At 41.7% G+C, this 19,411-nt stretch overlaps 2 protein-coding genes across 5 annotated transcripts in view; one reads left to right on the top strand and one right to left on the bottom strand.

Moving 5' to 3' along the window:
- The window catches only part of sept8 (Septin-8), a 59,942-nt gene that overhangs the window by 16,193 nt on the left and 24,338 nt on the right, over positions 1-19,411 (bottom strand). For 2 of the 4 annotated variants that reach the window (XM_014197988.3, XM_014197989.3), the window contains exons 2-5: positions 15,917-16,031; positions 15,429-15,624; positions 14,389-14,575; positions 1,517-1,678 (exon numbers count right to left, since the gene is read on the bottom strand). In XM_014197988.3, coding sequence (XP_014053463.1) covers positions 1,517-1,678; positions 14,389-14,575; positions 15,429-15,624; positions 15,917-16,031 — 660 coding nt within the window. Of the gene's footprint in view, positions 1,679-14,388; positions 14,576-15,428; positions 15,625-15,916; positions 16,032-16,383; positions 16,463-19,411 lie in introns of those variants that run through there. The other 2 variants (XM_014197990.3, NM_001173763.1) reach the window with 2 other exon arrangements.
- Positions 16,255-19,411, top strand: part of LOC145878570 (uncharacterized) — a 12,192-nt gene continuing 9,035 nt past the window's right edge. The window contains exon 1 of the mRNA XM_082973911.1: positions 16,255-16,280. Within this exon, the coding sequence (XP_082830037.1) occupies positions 16,255-16,280 (26 nt within the window). The remainder of the gene's footprint in view (positions 16,281-19,411) is intronic.

The raw sequence follows: 19,411 nt of genomic DNA on the forward strand, positions 1-19,411 counted from the left end.
TTACAATTGGTCAGAATGTTTATTTACGAGAGCTCTAAAATCCATACAATGCACACAGTCTTTAATACTACACATTTCGTCATACAAATGAACTTACATCAGTAGAGAACTCCACCACGCTTTAGGCGGCTGTATTTTTCCACAGTACCCAGACCACCTGTCTCCTTATCTTTTGCCAGCCTAGCCGTTTTCAGGCAGTTGTTCCCCTCCCTAACTTAGGGAGGCCCATTTTCCTGTTCCTCTCACAAGGTCGTCTTATCAACTATGCCCTGTTCATTTTGAAATAGTAACAGTGTCTTACTCACACACAGTATTGGAATATAGTTTTTAACCCATTATTATAGCCTTATAATTACCTAACACATTTCAACAGGTTATATGGTTTCTGAGTGAAATCATTTAGTCAAACCTTTAATCATATAATTTCCATTACAGTAGTCAACATATTTATTAGGCAGATCTAACTGCTTAGACAGATGGCCATGTTCTCCCCAATTTCGTGGTATCCAATTGGTAGTTACTGTCTTGTCTCATCGCTGCAACTCCCGTACGGACTCGGGAGAGGCGAAGGTCGAGAGCCGTGCGTCCTTCGAAACACAACCCAGCCAAGCCGCACTGCTTCTTGACACAACGCTTAACCCGGAAGCCAGCTGCACCAATGTGTGGGAGGAAACACCGTACACCTGGCGACCGTGTCAGCGTGCATTGTGCCCGGCCCGCCACAGGAGTCGCTAGTGTGCGATGGGACAGGAACATCCCTGCCGGCCAAACCCTCCCCTAACCAGGACGACGCTGGGCCAAATTGTGCGTCGCCCCATGGGTCTCCCGGTCGCGGCCGGTTGTGACAGAGCCTGGACTCAAACCAGGATCTCTAGTGGCACAGCTAGCATTGCAGTGCCTTAGACCACTGCGCCACTCGGGAGGCAAGATGGCCATGTTTACTAGGCAGGTGTAACTGCTTAGACAGACAGCCATGGAAGAGAGGAAAGAGACAACAGGAGAGAAAATATGAATGTTTAATTTAGAATAAAACTTCGGTTGTAACAACGTTGCCATAGACAACACAAGAGTAACTCTAGGCCAACACAGTGTTGACATAAGTTACTTCAGGGGCTGTGTTTAACATCTGGCCAGCTGTATTTAGAGGCATGTCTTGTTGGCCTGATTAATCATATGGTTCTATAATTCTCCCAGAATTACTCTGGCCAGTGAGGTCCTACATCATGAGAAAAACACGTTCACCAAAGCAACCTCAAGAATGAAGTGGTAAGCCAAAACTGTCTAGAGCCCAGGTAATGTCATCTAGCCTGAACACAGAGCTATAGGGTGGGTCCCGTAGACACTAGACAGGTCAGACAGACCGGCCCAGTTCTCTGTCAGATCAACTGATTTGCTGCTCTACCAATTCTCCATCAATGCGGTACACAGAGGAAGTTTCAAAGGGAGGAAACAATGTGCAGCTATTAAAACCATATATTCCTATAGTGAGGAAAAAAACAGTGAGTGAGTGACTCACATTCATGGAGGAGTTGATCTCTGTGACTGCGTGGTCGTCTGTGGGGAACTGATAGATCTGCACTCCGTTGCTCACCAGCTCACTCATGATTTTAATCTTGAATTTATGGAGCTCGCTCTTGGAGATTGTATCGGCTTTAGCGATGATGGGGATTATATTCACCTAAAAAGGAGAGAAAGGAGATCATTCTGGCCATCAGGATAAACTCCATCTGGTTTGCTTTTTAGGTTTTTCTACAAATTGTACATCTTTAGAAATTCTGCTATGATTTATAAAAGGTTTCATGGTGGTTGTATGTTAAAATTAAAGATCAATGCATATCAGAGAATCTGAATTTGTCAGAGTATCATCAACAAATACTTGAAGTACTGAATGTCGCCATATGCAACCACGACGGGTTGATCTCAGTCAAACCCACATAGAGCAATAAAACAAACAGCAATTAAGAAAACAAACTGAACTCCCATCTCAGCACTAAAACAGATGGGAAAATAAACACATGCATGTGACAGTATTGCTTTGGCTCCTCAGAGTACTGGGATGATGTAGATAATTATCATAGATTAAAGTCACTGACATCCTATAGCCAGGAGGTGATGAGAGACAATTTGTTAGGGTCAAAAAGAAGGCCTTATTCGATGTAACCATTCAGCATCATTTTGCTACAAAGCAGATGTCATGGTTGTTTTGCATAGATGCCCCCGTCCTTTACACAAAGTCTATTGAGGTAAAACAGCAGAGGTTCATCTCATCCCTAAACCAGACCACCTTACAATACTCTACTTTAGGCATAGGTCCCTCAGTGCTGTGAAACTGTCAACGTTCCGCCTCAATAGTTTTTATGGAAGTATAAGTCAAACCCCATTGCCTGTCTGCTTTACATCTTAGACCTATAGGCTGATTTTCAGTCTGCCCTGTGTCCCCTGTGAAAAGGCTCATTAGTGACAGCTCCGAGAGCCATGCTGTTGGCTGAGGTAAGCTGCCATGCTGTTGGCTGAGGTAAGCTGCCATGCTGTTGGCTGAGTTATTGACCTAGACTTGGGCGATATCCAGATTTATACAGGGGTATTTAAAAACACAGACCGTATGATTTTCAATACTGTTTAAAAAAACAAAATGTTATATACACAGTGCATTCGGAAAGTATTCAGACCCCTGAACGTTTTACACATTTTGTTAGGTTACAGCCTTATTCTAAAATGGACAAAAAAATGTATACAATCTACACACAATACCCAATAATGATAAAGCAAAAACAGGTTTAGACATTATAGCAAACGTATTAACAATTAAAAAAACTAATATCACATTTACATAAGTATTATGACCCTTTACTCAGTACTTTGTTGAAGCACCTTTGGCAGCAATTACAGCCTCGAGTCTTCTTCGATATGATGCTACAAGCTTGGCACACCTGTATTTGGTGAGTTTCTCCCATTCTTCTCTGCAGTTCCTCTCAAGCTCTGTCAGATGGGGAGTGTCACGGCACAGCTATTTTCAGGTCTCTCCAGAGATGTTCGATCGGGTTCAAGTCCAGGCTCTGGCTGGGCCACTCAAGGACATTGAGACTTGACCCGAAGCCACTCCTGCATTGTCTTGGCTGTGTGCATAGTGTCGATGTCCTGTTGGAAGGTGAACCTGCACCCCAGTCTGAGGTCCTGAGCGTTCTGGAGCAGGTTTTCATCAAGGATCTCTCTACTTTGCTCCATTCATCTTTCCCACAATCCTGACTAGTCTCCCAGTCCCTGCCGCTGATAAACATCCCCACAGCATGATGCTGCCACCCACGCTTCACCGTAGGGATGGTGCCAGGTTTCCTCCAGACGTGACGCTTGACGCAAAGGAGTTCAATCTTGGTTTCATCAGACCAGAGAATCTTATTTCTCATGGTCTGAGAGTCCTTTAGGTGCCTGTTGGTAACCGCCATGTGGGCTGTCATGTGCCTTTTACTGAGGAGTGGCTTCCGTTCGGCCACTCTACCATAAAGGCCTGATTGGTGGAGTGCTGCAGAGATGGTTGTCCTTCTGGAAGGTTCTCCCATCTCCACATCGGGTTCTTGGTCACCTCCCCGATCAAGGCCCTTCTCCCCCGATTTTTCAGTTTGGTCGGCTCTGAGTCTTGGTGGTTCCAAACTTCTATACAGTGGATTCGGAAAATATTCAGACCCCTTGACTTTTTCTACATTTTGTTAAGTTACAGCCTTATTCTAAAATATCTTAAATAAAATGTTTTTCCTCAATCTATACACAATACTCTATAATAACAAAGCGAGAACAGGTTTTTCGAAATGTTCGCAAATGCATTAAAAATAAAAAACAGAAATACCTTATTTACGTAAGTATTCAGACCCTTTGCTATGAGACTCGAAATTGAGCTCAGGTCCATCCTATTTTCATTGATCATCCTTGATATGTTTCTACACCTTGATTGGAGTCCACCTGTGGTAAATTCAATTGATTGGACATGATTTGAAAAGGCACACACCTGTCTATATACGGTCCCACAGTTGACAGTGCATGTCAGAGCAAAAACCATGCCATGAGGTCAAAGGAATTATCCGTAGAGCTCAGAGGCAGGATTGTGTCGAGGCACAGATCTGGGGAAGGGTACCCAAACATTTCTACAACATTGAAGGTCCCCAAGAACACAGTGGCCTCCATCATTCTTAAATGGAAGAAGTTTGGAACCACCAAGACTCTTCATAAACATACCCCCTCAAAAAATGCTAACCTCCCCTGTTATTGTAATGGTGAGAGGTTAGCATGTCTTGGGGGTATGATATCTGTGCGTCTGTAGCTCTCACTCATCATTATTCACAATTCATTGAGGATTATCTGGAATAATGGTAGCATCCACATGAATGTGGAAGTGTTTAGAAATATATTATATTCTTATTTACAATAGAAGTGACTCCAAAATGACACAATACATTATTTGCCATTAATTTCTATTGCGCACAAAATAATCTGAAACACAACCAAAACAAACAGCAGATGCATCCAACAAGTTTATAGTCACAAGCTTGATGTAGTAATTGCGTGCTAGGAATATGGGACCAAATACTACACTTCTGACTACTTTAATACAAATATAAGTGAATTTATCCCAATGCTTTTGGTCTCCTAAAATGGGGGGACTAGATCCAAAAAGCTGCTGTAATGTTTTTAGTGGTTCACCCTATATGGATGAAAATACCCTCAAATTAAAAAGTTGACAGTCATAGTCATTGTATCATTTCAAATCCAAAGTGCTGGAGTAGAGCCAAAACAACAAAAAATGTGTCACTGTCCCAATACTTTTGTGGGGTACCCCCACAATGCCTGGTGAAGTCCATGGTACAAAATCAGCTAAAAAAAAAAGGTGAGGGAACCCAGTGTGAATCAGTGACGCCTCGCAACATGTCAAACCAAGCAAAGAAGCGGAGGTGCTCACTAGATTAGTGTCGTAGGTTCAACAGTGTGTGAGGATGGCCATGAAATGGGCAATTAAAACCACATCAAAATATGTTGATGTATGCCGTGTTTGTGGTGAAACGTACAATTGTAACAGGAACAAACATAACCTTTTGGAAGGGAAATTGCCTTTATTGCGACCGGACTACACTGGCTTTAGAAGAAATAACTGGACCGGCCACACTGAGTGATGGGTTTTCAAAAGCAGTATGTGGCTCCTGTCAATCTTCTACTCAAATATAAAAAGTGCCAATGACATGGAAAGAATCAGCTATTTTTGTGAGGGAAAGAGCAAATTCTAGAGTTAAAACGAAAAGATGTCTTAACCCCCATAAGGTACCAAGAGTGTCTGTTCAGGAAAGCACCAAGAGGCCGGCGAGATGAGTCCTGTTCAGGGACCAGCCTCCAGATATAGGAATTGAATCACTACAAGCAACGGTTTTTGGTGCATCATCGATTGTAGGTGACAACTAAAGTGATCAGCGGATAGGTCAAGTAAATGCTCTACCTTGGAACAACATGTCTGTCTATCTAAAACTCACTTTTGTCAATGCAACAGGCCATGCAGCTGCAGCTACATTTTGTTTATTGTCCCAGTATTAATCATTATGATAAGTCTATGAAGTGTAAAGGTCGAAAACATTGTTGCACAAGTCCTACAGGCTCACGTTTGTATGCTACATTTAATATCTTCAGTTGATAATAGTGCCAATTGTAGCCTACATCATTTATGCAGTTTGTTTTTTCCCTTGACAATGAAGTCACTGATAAAGCCCATTTTATGTGGCAGATAAAGTTTATTATTGAAAATGTGTTTCATAATGCATGACGACCGTTTCAGATATTAAAACTTTATTTTCCTTTTATGCAAGGTCACAACTACAGTACTTCTGTATTAGATTTTTTTACCACAGAAAAAGTGAAAGACAAAACAGTGCAGATAAAAACAGGTAAAAGTAGTGTACAGGTAAGGTTGGAAGACCAAAAGGGCTGATATGAAAACCACACCACAAATACATCAGCCCAGAGAAATACCAAAGTATTTGATGCAAGAACTGCTAACACCATGTGCGCCTCACAAAAGACCTCATCCAAAATCATCCCATGTCCAGTTTGACATAAAAAGTCAGCAGGACCGTCAGAGCAGACAGACCTCATGCAGCGATTTGATAAAGACTGATCTGAAGCCAGAGTCTGGAAAGCACTCAATCTCAAGTAGATTTGAGGATATCAACCATATAGTGTTTTGGATCAGCTACCACAAACCCAATTTACACAGAGAGAAGAACAAACCATCTGCTCGTTTGGATCGCAGACAGAGGCACAAACATTGACAGTTGATTTCAGCTGTGGTGCTGAGACCCTAGAATGGACATCATGTTATATGCCACAGTTAGAGAAGTAACAAAAGAGAGGAAACACGTAGTACTGTTACCAATGACAATGTAGATGCACAAAACTTGTATTTACTTTTATAACGTTACATTCTTTGTTGCACTTATTTGTGTAATTACTTTAACTGAAAATATTCTATGAACCTTTTTTTTTTTTAATCATTTGTGTAATTACTTTTATTACAATCTTATGTACAGTTAACTTTCTTCCTGTTGTTCCTGTCTGAAAAACTGTATATAGGAATATGTTTTATGGGCTGTGATGTGTAAAGCGTGTCAGAGCAGTAACAACTGCTATAGCCTAGCCTTTTCCAAATTCTCTGGGCCAACACTGGAAAGCCCACACTTTTTCTACTTTGAAAGTGGTTGCCTTTTTTGGATGAAATAAGTAACTACAAGTCAATTTACAATAAAGGCATACAATCATCTGAGCATTGATGTTTCCAAATCTGGATTATTTATTGAAGTCAAGTGAAGGAGAAAAGTGAAAGATTAAAAAATGCAGTTTATAAACAACTATGGGTGACAGGTTACATCTAGACCCACTCTATACTTTAGATAGGGCCCAACTGGAAATCTTTAAGCTAAATTATAAAATGTACTGTGTGTGTGTGTGTGTGTGTGTGTGTGTGTGTGTGTGTGTGTGTGTGTACGACATACATTCTACACAACTCAATGGGAAAAGGGCCCGTTTCCACAACAACATCCTAGACTACATCCAGTAAGTATTTTAAGCAGATGAGACAATACATGCAGTATTTCTCAACATAGCATCTAAAAGGACTCATGTAAACTCAGTCATGTTTGCAAAAGCCCCAAGCTGTCCCAACACTAAATCGTCATTATAATAATCATCTCTCAAGGTGTTCATCATCCCCAAAAACCTCAGTGATGATAGACAGAGCAGATTTCCCCCCCCCCCCTCAATTCAGAAAAGTAAGGGAATTGTGCTCAGACTGTTGTCAATGATTTTGTCAGGGTTACCCTCATTGGCTGATGTGCAATAAACAGAGACACTCCCATGAACACCTGTGTGTGCCATCTCAATTGCAAGGTCATGTAATTTCTCTCTCAGCTATTGCCTATGCTCCACTGACCAGCCTATGTCTTGGTTAGAATTGTTGTCCTGCATGCCTCTCCAAAGGACTTGAATTGCCCTCACATGCTGTGCGTCCTTGCAGTTAGCACAATTGTCACAGCAGTCATGTTTGGGTGATATTGGTTGCATGACCTCAAAGAGCTGTAACAGTTTCACCCGCCTGCAGCTGGTACTGTTTTACACATACAGTCTCATTTTATCTGAAACGCCAACAAGCGGTCTTCCATGGTACAACATAAGTGAATGTTATGTTGTGTCGTCCCTCCCCGCTCTGCCATATGCCTGCATGTAGGACTCAAGGTCTTGAGGTGGTCCATAGTTGACTACATGATGGACACCCTTAAAGTCTAGCCCCATTCCCAGTGCAGAAGTAGCCATCACAACTCTGTGATTAAAAGACTCATCTTTCAAGGCAGCGATGATGCACAGTTTTATATGCTCGGGTATCTCTGAGTGGGACATGTTGAAAAGCCTGTTTTCCAGCCTGCCCTCTACTCCTCCTGGATGCACAGAGTTCTCCAAGGAAATGCTGAAAAACAGGACAGTATGACAGTCCTTGGGGTTTCAGGCCCCTTTGACTCCAACTCTTGTGAGCAACCATGAAAACATCTCTACAGGGTCAGATGACACCTTTCATCACTGCCTGTCTGATGTTGTCCCTGTCAGGACTTTTCACCACCCTCAACACAATGCTGCATGCCCAGTGTTCACCAACCTAAACACAATGCTGCATGCCCAGTGTTCACCACCCTCAACACAATGCTGCATGCCCAGTGTTCACCAACCTAAACACAATGCTGCATGCCCAGTGTTCACCACCCTCAACACAATGCTGCATGCCCAGTGTTCACCAACCTAAACACAATGCTGCATGCCCAGTGTTCGCCACCCTCAACACAATGCTGCATGCCCAGTGTTCACCAACCTAAACACAATGCTGCATGCCCAGTGTTCACCACCCTAAACACAATGCTGCATGCCCAGTGTTCACCACCCCAACACAATGCTGCATGCCCAGTGTTCACCACCCCAACACAATGCTGCATGCCCAGTGTTCACCACCCTCAACACAATGCTGCATGCCCAGTGTTCACCACCCCCAACACAATGCTGCATGCCCAGTGTTCACCACCCCAACACAATGCTGCATGCCCAGTGTTCACCACCCTCAACACAATGCTGCATGCCCAGTGTTCACCACCCTCAACACAATGCTGCATGCCCAGTGTTCACCACCCCAACACAATGCTGCATGCCCAGTGTTCACCACCCTCAACACAATGCTGCATGCCCAGTGTTCACCACCCCCAACACAATGCTGCATGCCCAGTGTTCACCACCCTCAACACAATGCTGCATGCCCAGTGTTCACCACCCTCAACACAATGCTGCATGCCCAGTGTTCACCACCCCCAACACAATGCTGCATGCCCAGTGTTCACCACCCTCAACACAATGCTGCATGCCCAGTGTTCACCACCCCCAACACAATGCTGCATGCCCAGTGTTCACCACCCTCAACACAATGCTGCATGCCCAGTGTTCACCACCCTCAACACAATGCTGCATGCCCAGTGTTCACCAACCTAAACACAATGCTGCATGCCCAGTGTTCACCACCCCCAACACAATGCTGCATGCCCAGTGTTCACCACCCCCAACACAATGCTGCATGCCCAGTGTTCACCACCCTCAACACAATGCTGCATGTCCAGCTGCTTCATGATGCTATTCCTTGTAGCCTTGGAAACACAATACAGGAATTGGTAGGAGTGACCGCAGCTCGCCAACCATTCTCCACCACTTCCGAAAAGCAGGCTCCTTCCCCTGTGCCTTACCCCCTTATAGGAAATGGGATAAAAACAAGACAATATGCATTAGTTGTCAAAAGGACTAAATAATACTTGTTTAATGACAACATTGTCATGTTGAAGGTAGAGTGTGGCCTGTGTGTTCATTTAAAGGTGGGTTATTTTAAGAAAAGGTTCAACATTATTGATCCATACTAAAATGCACAGAATCACAACTGATCAAAGAATTAGCAGGTTTCACGCATGAGACAGTAGTTTTACAAGTCAAATAACCCAGGGCATTTCAGATCATATAAGGGCAATTAACATGTACACACATACACCACATGGTAATAAAAACACATGGCATGTCTCCCACCCCAACCCACATCCCCTTCTCCTGCTCTCCCCACATAGCTGCACCTCCATCACCCCTCCTCTCTCTCCCGATAAGACAGTTTTAGTCAACAGCCAAAAAGATGCTCAACACATTTTAGTTCCACACAAATAACTTACCATTGAACCATATCGACACCCATTCCAATGAGACGCTCGCGGATCAATAACGTTTGAAGTAGGCCTCACCATTTCTGAGACAACAAAAGTTTCAGGAGTCCGGAAGACAATCGTGTATTCACCCTTGGCAATTTTCTCATCCATCTCACTTTGCACAGTGAAAACAGCAGCAATTCCTTGAGAGTTCAGGACACAAACCTGATCCTCTATTATTGACAACAGAGAACTACTATTACCATTGAATTCTCCACTTTCAATAAATCGCAGACTGTCGGCAACACTTAATACACTAAACTTGTACCATAGCCTGTAGCTAGACACACCAAAATGTATATTTTCTTTAATAGAGTGTTCAAGGAGAGGAGTTAAAATGCCTTCATTGATTCGATGTTGTGTATAGAGCACACTTCTGGCAAAACAGAATACAATTTCCCTCCATATTTTCTCCGATGTTGAAAACTAGCTAGCATACGAAACAACTTTATACAAAATGTGTCCTACCTGGTTGGAAAACAGTGACGAACACATACCACCCTCTAAATATCCTGATAAAAACGACTTCACTTGGAGTAACAAGGACATGTCCAGACAGTCAAGAATTGACTTCTGGTTGATTTTTAATTCATTAGATAACACTGTAGTCAAGGTATCCATTGAATCATCAATTCGTACTGATCATAAAGTTACATTCTTATCTTTAAATATTAATGGGTCTGAAGTTAATAAACCGAATCAGAGTTATTGTAAACTCAATAGTTGACTGTTGGAAGATGATCATGGTCCTGTGTGGCTCAGTTGGTAGAGCATGGTGTTTGCAACGCCAGGGTTGTGGGTTCGATTCCCATGGGGGACCAGTACGGAAATAATGTATGAAATGTATGCATTCACTACTGTAAGTCGCTCTGGATAAGAGCGTCTGCTAAATGACTAAAATGTCAAATGTAATCATATCAAGATGGATGCCAAAGATATTATACAACACAATTGGAGGAAAGCCCAACTATTTAAGTTTCATGGGAAATGCTGGGAATTAATGAAGTATGAAATAAGACAAACAGCCATGAAGAGAGCTAAAGAAATTGCCGAACTTAAAAGATTGAGGGAAGATAAACTTATGATGTTTGAAATACTTTCTCTAATCTCTATGGAGGACCTTGGTGAAGAAGGAAAGGGTCAGTTATTTTCTTTACAACTAGAAATGGACCGAATGTATGAAGAGAAAGTAAAAGGGCCATTTGTAAGATCAAGAAGGAGATGGTTGGAGGAAGGTGGGAAAAAAATAAAAAATACTTTAGCAATTTAGAGAGAGAATTTTTCTGAATTTACCTCTATTCATAAGCTTAATATAGATGGCAAAGAAAATGAAAACCCCAAAGATATTTCAAAAATATGTTTCAGAATTCTATGGTCATCTTTTCGCCTGTCCTACTGGTGACATATCTGCCTTTCTAGACTCTGTCAAAGACTATGCAAAATTAATTGATGAAGACTTCCAAAAGTCTTGTGATGAATTTATTTCTATTAATGAAATAAAAAAATGTATCAGCAAGCTAAGCGAACAAATCTCCAGGGAATGATGGCATTTAGTGAAATATATAAATATTTTCAGGAGGACATTGTTGAATTTATATTTAATATTTTTAAGAAGGCAATTGATTTAGGGTTCCTGCCTGTTTCTATGACACAAGGCCTCGTTTCTGTAATACCCACAACAAACAAATATCCTATTATGTTAGAAAATTGGAGACCAATCACATTAATGAACAATGATGGAAAACTACTTGCAATAAGACTTAAAAAAGGTCTTGACCAAATCATTGATGATACCCAGTCTGGTTTTATGAAGGGCAGACATATACCTAATAATATTCTACTAGTATTGGACTTGATAGACAACAATGAGCACACTATGGAAGATCACTATATTTTATGTGTAAACTTTTACAAGGCTTTTGATACAGTTGAACATTATTTTGTTTTTGAGACTCTTCGATTTTTTGGTTTTGGTCAATATTTTCTGAATATTAGGAAATGTGAATCATTTGCGTTGAAAAGATGTGACTTAAACTCAGTATGTAATATCCCTATAAATGATGTGATCACATATTTTGGTATTAAAGTTAGCAAAGATCAGAAAGAAAGGGCCAACTTAAATGTCTCTCCTATTGTAGAGAAAATTGGAAAGAGATTTTACTCCTGGTTATTAAGAGATCTTTCTTTATCTGGACATGTACTTTTGTCCAAATCTGAAGGTCTGTCCCGATAAATGTATACCTCTCTTGGATGTAACTAAAATGGTTGATACTAAATTATTTAACTTCATATGAAGGAATAAACCTCACTATTTAAGAAAAGCGGTAATATGTAGCACCCAAAGTGAGGGAGGGTTGAATGCTCTGGATTTTAAAACCTCTAATATAAATCTTTAACAATCTAATTTAACATTCCAACAGATTGGTGGTCTAGAATTCTTACTCAAATGCAACTTTGATGTGGGTAAGATCCCTATTAAGCTTGCTAACTTTCATAAACAAGTACTTCACAAGCATTAACATCTGCTAAACACGTATGTGACCAATAACATTTGATTTCTGACTTGGAACCTCATGTACAAACATCATTTGTCCCCACATAGATAAACAATCTGGAATAATAAAGACAAAATACAAAAACAAGTCTATATTTTTCCAGAACTGGTTTGACAACAGCATTATCTGGGATAAACAATTATTGAATCACGATGGGATATGATTATCCAGAACTCATGAGAACACACAATGTTACATTCACTCCTGAGGAGTATCAAATTGTTGTTAGAGCTGTCCCTAAAGGTGCTCTTCTTCTTTTAGGAGAATATAACAATACTCCAAGTGCAACTGTTGAGGAGTTTATAGCCTCAATACAGCTAGAAGGAATTTACATTTTAAACTATAAATGTAATAACATGTATATAAGAAAAACTGTCAAAATGTTGCTATTCCCTCTGCTAAAATGTACTGGAATGCAGCCCTAGGACAAGTGAACTGGAACAAAGCCTTGTTGATGTCTGGCAAATATTGTATATCTAATAAGGTGAAAGAAGTATCATACAAACTCATTCATAGAATCTACCCTGTAAAGACCTTTATTATACACCGATTCAAAACAGCTATTGATAACAAATGTGTATTTTGTGGTTGTGACCCAGAAACTCTTGACCATTTATTTTGGGACTGTTCTTATGTCAGAAGATTTTGGAGTGAGTTAGAAGATTTTATATTAAAAGAAACGACTATTAATGTTAATTTGAGAGATTCTGATATTATGCTTATTTTGATCAAAATGATTTAACTTTCATTGTTCATTTGTTTATTTTTCCTGGCAGATCATTTATCCATAAAATGAAGTGGGCAGAGAACAAACCCCTCTTCACATTATTTAAGATAGAAGTGTAAAACAAAAAAGCAATACGTACCATATAACTTAGACAAATTGAAAATGTATCTAGATATGCAATACCCGTCTGTTAGGTTTATGTACATGTTTGTATTTGTTGTTCATAATACAAATAAATAATAAAATAAAAACCCTTCAACGGGTGTATGGGGAGAGGGTTCTTAAAATGGAACATCCGCTCCCAGCGGACAATTCAAAATGTTGTTGCTAAATTCTCCAGACCTCCAAGGAAGGCGTGACAACAATGTGACTGGAAGTATGACAACTACACTGTGTTCTTGACGTTTTGTACACTCAGTGTGTATGTATATGACGGTATGAAAATCTGGATAACGCCCAACCCTATCATAACCATACCATCTGTTTGATATGAGTCATTGCATTTCTAGACACAAACAAGCCTGGCATTTCCTCTCCACCATTCCTAGAACAGCTCTATAGGCCATACAACTGGCCTGAGATATGAGCTTGGTAGGGCTGTAATAGGAGTTGGAGTACTGGATGTATTGTCAGGTTTGTCAAGTGTCAGCCGGAGTATTTCACAGATTTCACCCGCCCTCTTTGGGGTCAATAAAACTTGACTGCACTAGTAACTAGTTGTGACATTCTCTTTCCCTCAGCCTCGTTCGTGCTTAAACTTCAAAAGTGACAAGATTCATTGCACCAGTTCACTAATTGAGGCAATGATCATTCATGTGTTTCCAATAGACCACAGTCAATTTTAGGGATGGTACGGTTAATCAATGAATCAAATATCCAAACGGAGGTTATTATTAGATTACTTGAGCGAGTGTATATTTTTGGAAAAAATAAATGGTAGGCCTATTTTAACAATGTAAAAGCTAAATTAAATTAAAATGATCCTAAACTATGGATCTGCTGCCCAATACTCAGTTATTCACATGAAAAACAATGATCTTCATAGGCGTAAGTTACAACAAACATACTTGCTTAAGCAGTCTGCCAAATACATTAGGGAACGATTTGAATCTGAAATCCCATCCAATAAAATTTGATCTGGAATGTCTGTCAGCTGGTCCCCAGCCCAACATGAAGAGCTAGCTATTCCACAACTGTGAGAAATCCACACCAGTCAAAGTAAAAGGATTTCAGCATCTATACAAGTCAAACAATAGGATGGTGTCTGTTTTTTGCCCACAAGGCATTGGTGGTAGTGATCCTTTACCTTGCTGTCCAGTTTCTTCATGGTAACTAAATCCAAAGACTTCAGCGAATGCCCCGTGGGAGCAATGAAGTACAGACAGATGTGGACCCTCCCGTCGTGGTAGTTGAAGAGGGAGCGCTTGATTTTCAGCTCTTCCTGGAGGTAGTTTTCAAACTGTGTGTCGATATAGTCCACTATCGGTTTATAACTGAAAAAATAAAAATAAATGTTGTTTTACTAAGTGGTTATTGGTTTGACATTTTGGTCCCACTATCTCATGTTCTGTCTTTGTTTCTTTCAAAGTTGCCAGTGGGGATATCAGATGCCTGTGTGTGTACAGAAATAACCTGTATCTACTCAGGTTAATCTGGCCTTACACTATCAAGTATCACAAATTGTAAATACTTAAGAGGTCACAGAGGTGAACATTTAATATGCCAGTGTGTTTAGTCTAGCATTCTACAGATGAAGTGAGACAAATAACATAGAAAGTCACTGATCAACCCTGGAAATCAGATGAAATCAAAAACCTAAAGTATTAGCCATCCCTGTGTCCATCATCATACTGTAGCTTAGAGGGCAGGTAAGTGATATGGAGGCTTTCCAAGAACTTATGTACAATGTTTAACCTTCCCCTCTGAGATATTTTCCCAGAATGCATCATTGATGACCTTTAAAAGGCTGTTTGGGATGCATCGCTGCAGCAGTATTTTCCCAAACATGATGAGTTACGGCCTGTTCCTCCCACTGTATCATTCAGGGGGTGTGTGAGCCCTCTTGCTGCAGAGGTTACACAAACACTCAGTCCGACAGCTGTAGTTCAAACCAAGAAAGTCCCCCTCATCATCATTCTACACCCCCCTCCATTCAGGGGGGAGATTAAGTCCTCAAAATGACATTAGTTTAACTGTGCCTGTCTTGTCTACATCCCAGGCAATGTAAGCAATTTACGCCAAAATATAGCATATTATCATGCACTGTGAGAGTATGAACAGGATAAAGAGACTCAATACTTCCAACTATTTATCAGCTGAATCTGATTATCAGCATCAGCTGCTTACCTCTCCTCTTTGTTGATCTGGTCCCCGAACCCCACAGTGTCCACAATAGTCAGCTTGAGGTGGACGTTGCTCTCCTGGAGGTCATATGTTCTGGGCCGCATACACACGCCATTCTGGTAGTGGCTGGCCTCCTCATTCTCAAACATTGTGTTAAAAAGCGTATTCATTAATGTCGACTTGCCAATACCCGTTTCCCCTAGAAAGCATGAGAGAGAAAAGTGTTGTTAGGTCTCAGTAACTCTCAGGAGGGACATTCTGATTACAGCCTCTTCACAGCAGCACAGTCATCTGTTCTCCTTCGAGTCAAGGGCAGCAACAACCCTGGCTGCATACCAAATGGCACCCTATCCCCTACATAGTGAACTACCCTTGACCAGAGCCCTATAGGCAGTGCACTACATATAGTAGGAAATAAGGTGCCATATTACGTACCTGCCCTCTAAACTACAGTATAATGACAGTGTACTACCATGTGGTTTGATACTCACCTACACAGAGGATATTGAAGCAGAAACCCTGTGTCACCGATTTACTGACCAACTGATCGGGAAGGCTGTCAAAACCAACATGGCCACCCAAACTGAGATTACGCTTTTCTTCATTCTGAAAAAAATACAAGATTAAACAAATCAAAAATGATGGCAAAGCTGGAGATACGCGAGGGGGAAACCGCGAGGGGGAAAACAGAGTAAATGGACGGTAGTACTGAATCGAGGATTTAAGGATTATGGAATACTACTGCCACGCTAAATTGTTTCCCTGTGCATATGAAATGTTCCCATAATTAATTCTAGAGACATGTAGCTCCTCATAATGTAATTACGAGATGAGCACTCTGGCCGAGGAGCTGAGGTTGGTGGAATAATCCTTCAAAACAGGAGCTGGCATCTCTGCACTGAGAACAGGCACCAGAGATTCCAACAGTCAAATTACTTCAGATTAATTGAGGTCATACCAAAGAAATCTGTCACCCGCAAAGGAAGTTAGCCTGCTACTCTCATGTGAACAGCACATCTCTAATTATGGGTGATTTGTGGGGAAGCAATAATGTAGTCCCTCATCTTGCTTATCTCAGATGGGTAACACCTTGAGATCAATGGGTCCATCCCAGCATGTCTGGCTTAGCCTTTCCCACTAAGGCTGCATATTTGGGGGCTGATGTCACCGGACACAGCCTGAGAGCTGAGCGGTGCAGGCAGGCCAATGTGTAACTAGAATCGACTGAGAGCCACAAAGGAAATGCACACACAAAACCTGCCCCAGTGTGTCATCGCAAGGATCATGCAAAACTGAGGACGTGGACACAAACTCCCCAGATATGAACTCTGAATTCCACACGTCAGAAAAGCTGAGACAGAGGCATCCATCCATCCATGTAGTAAAGGAAAGAGGTCAGTATAGGAGTACAAAGTATAAGAGGAATGAGACGGTGCCATTCAGAGAGCCTCTGTTTTTAAAAAAGTCAGTAGGTAAGGAAACAACCCTTCCCATGTGAATCACTGGATCACAGAGAATTAGCTGAGCGTAAACGATGCCATAAAACGTAAATGCTCCTTAATGGGAAACTTTGTATAGTCCATTGCTTCAATTGTGAAAATATATTACACAAATTACAAAGAACTCAAACAAGGGCAAAACCTGGATCTTTGAACCAGACAGACTGACAGACAGAGACCAACAGTAGAGAAGGCCTGAAAAACGAATTTCCATCCCCAGCTGAAGTCTCTGCTTCAGTGAACTGAAAATCGACACAACCCATCAGCAACATCCTGACACCACTACCATCACTACTACTACCATCACTTACTGCTACCACCACCACAACTACAATCACTAATACTACTACCACCATCACTACTATTGCTGCTACTACCACCACCACCATCACTACTACTACCATCACTTACTGCTACTACCACCATCACTAATACTACTACCACCACCAGCACTACTATTGCTGCTACTACCACCACTACTACTACTACCATCACTTACTGCTACTACCACCATCACGACTACAATCACTAATACTACTACCACCATCACTACTATTGCTGCTACTACTACCACCACCATCACTACTATTGCTGCTATTACTACCACTACCATCACTACCACCATCACTTACTGCTACTACCACTACCATCACTTACTGCTACTACCACCATCATGACTACAATCACTAATACTACCACCATCACTATTATTGCTGCTACTACTACCACCACCATTGCTGCTATTACTACTACCGCTATTGCTGCTATAACTAACACCATCACTACTACTACTACTACTATTGCTGCTATTACTACCACCACCACCACCACCACCCCCCCCACTATTGCTACCACCACCACTACTATTGCCACTACTACTACACCATCACCTCTACTACTATTGCCACTACCACCACCACTACTACTATTGCTACTACTACCACCATCACCTCTACTACTACCACCACTACTAGTAGTATTGCCACCACCACTACTATTGCCACTACTACTACTACCACAACCACCACCACTACTATTGCCACTACTACTACCACCACCACTGCCATCACCACCATCACTACTACCACCACCACCACCACTACTATTGCCACTACTACTACCACCACCGCCATCACCACCACTATTATTGCTACTACCACCACCACTACTATTATTGCTACTACTACCACCACCGCCATCACCTCTACTACTACTACTACTACTACTACTATTGCCACTACTACCACCATCACCTCTACTACTACCACCACTACTAGTATTGCCACTACCACCACCACTACTACTACTATCATCACCACTACTACTACTACCACCATCACCTCTACTACTACCACCTCTACTACTATTACCACTACTACTCCCACCATCACCTCTACTACCACCACCACCACCACCACCACCATCACTACTACTATTACTTCTCTGTGGCTCAGTTGGTAGAGCATGGTGTGTGCAACGCCAGGGTTGTGGGTTCGATTCCCACGGGGGGAGGACAAAAAAATATAATATATATATATATATATATCTAAATGGAAAAAAAATACTACCATCACCTCTACTACTACCACCACTACTAGTATTGCCACTACTACTACTATCATCACCACTACTACTACCACTACTACCACCACCATCACTACTACTATTACTTCTCTGTGGCTCAGTTGGTAGAGCATGGTGTGTGCAACGCCAGGGTTGTGGGTTCGATTCCCACGGGGGGAGGACAAAAAAAAATAATATATATATATATATATATCTAAATGGAAAAAAAATACTACCATCACCTCTACTACTACTACCACCATCACCTCTACTAGTACCACCACTACTACTATTGCCACTACTACCACCATCACCTCTACTACTACCACCACCACCACTACTACTACCACCACCACCACTATTGCCACTACTACCACCACCACTACCATCACTACTATTGCCACTACTACTACTACCACTAGTATTGCCACTACCACTACTACCACCACCACCACCACAACTACCACCACTACTAGTATTGCCACTACCACCACCACTACTACTACTATTGCCACTACTACTACCACCACTACTACTACTATTGCCACTACTACTACCACCACTACTACTGACATCACCTCTACTACTACCACCACCACCACCACCACCACCACTACTACTACTACTACTACCGCCACCACCACTACTACTGCCACCACCATCACCACCACTACTACTACTACTACTATTGCCACCACCGCCACTACTACTACTATTGCCACCACCACCGTCACTACTACTATTGCCACTACTACCACCACCACTACTACTACTATTGCCACTACTACTACCACCACCACTATTGCCATCACCTCTACTACTACCACCACCACCTCTACTACTACCACCACCACTATTGCCACTACTACCACCACCACCACTACTACTATTGCTACTACCACCACTACTACTACTACTACTACT

This window comes from Salmo salar, chromosome 04 (genome assembly GCF_965601325.2).
Source record: "Salmo salar chromosome 04, fSalSal1, whole genome shotgun sequence".
NCBI classification, from domain to species: Eukaryota; Metazoa; Chordata; class Actinopteri; order Salmoniformes; family Salmonidae; genus Salmo; species Salmo salar.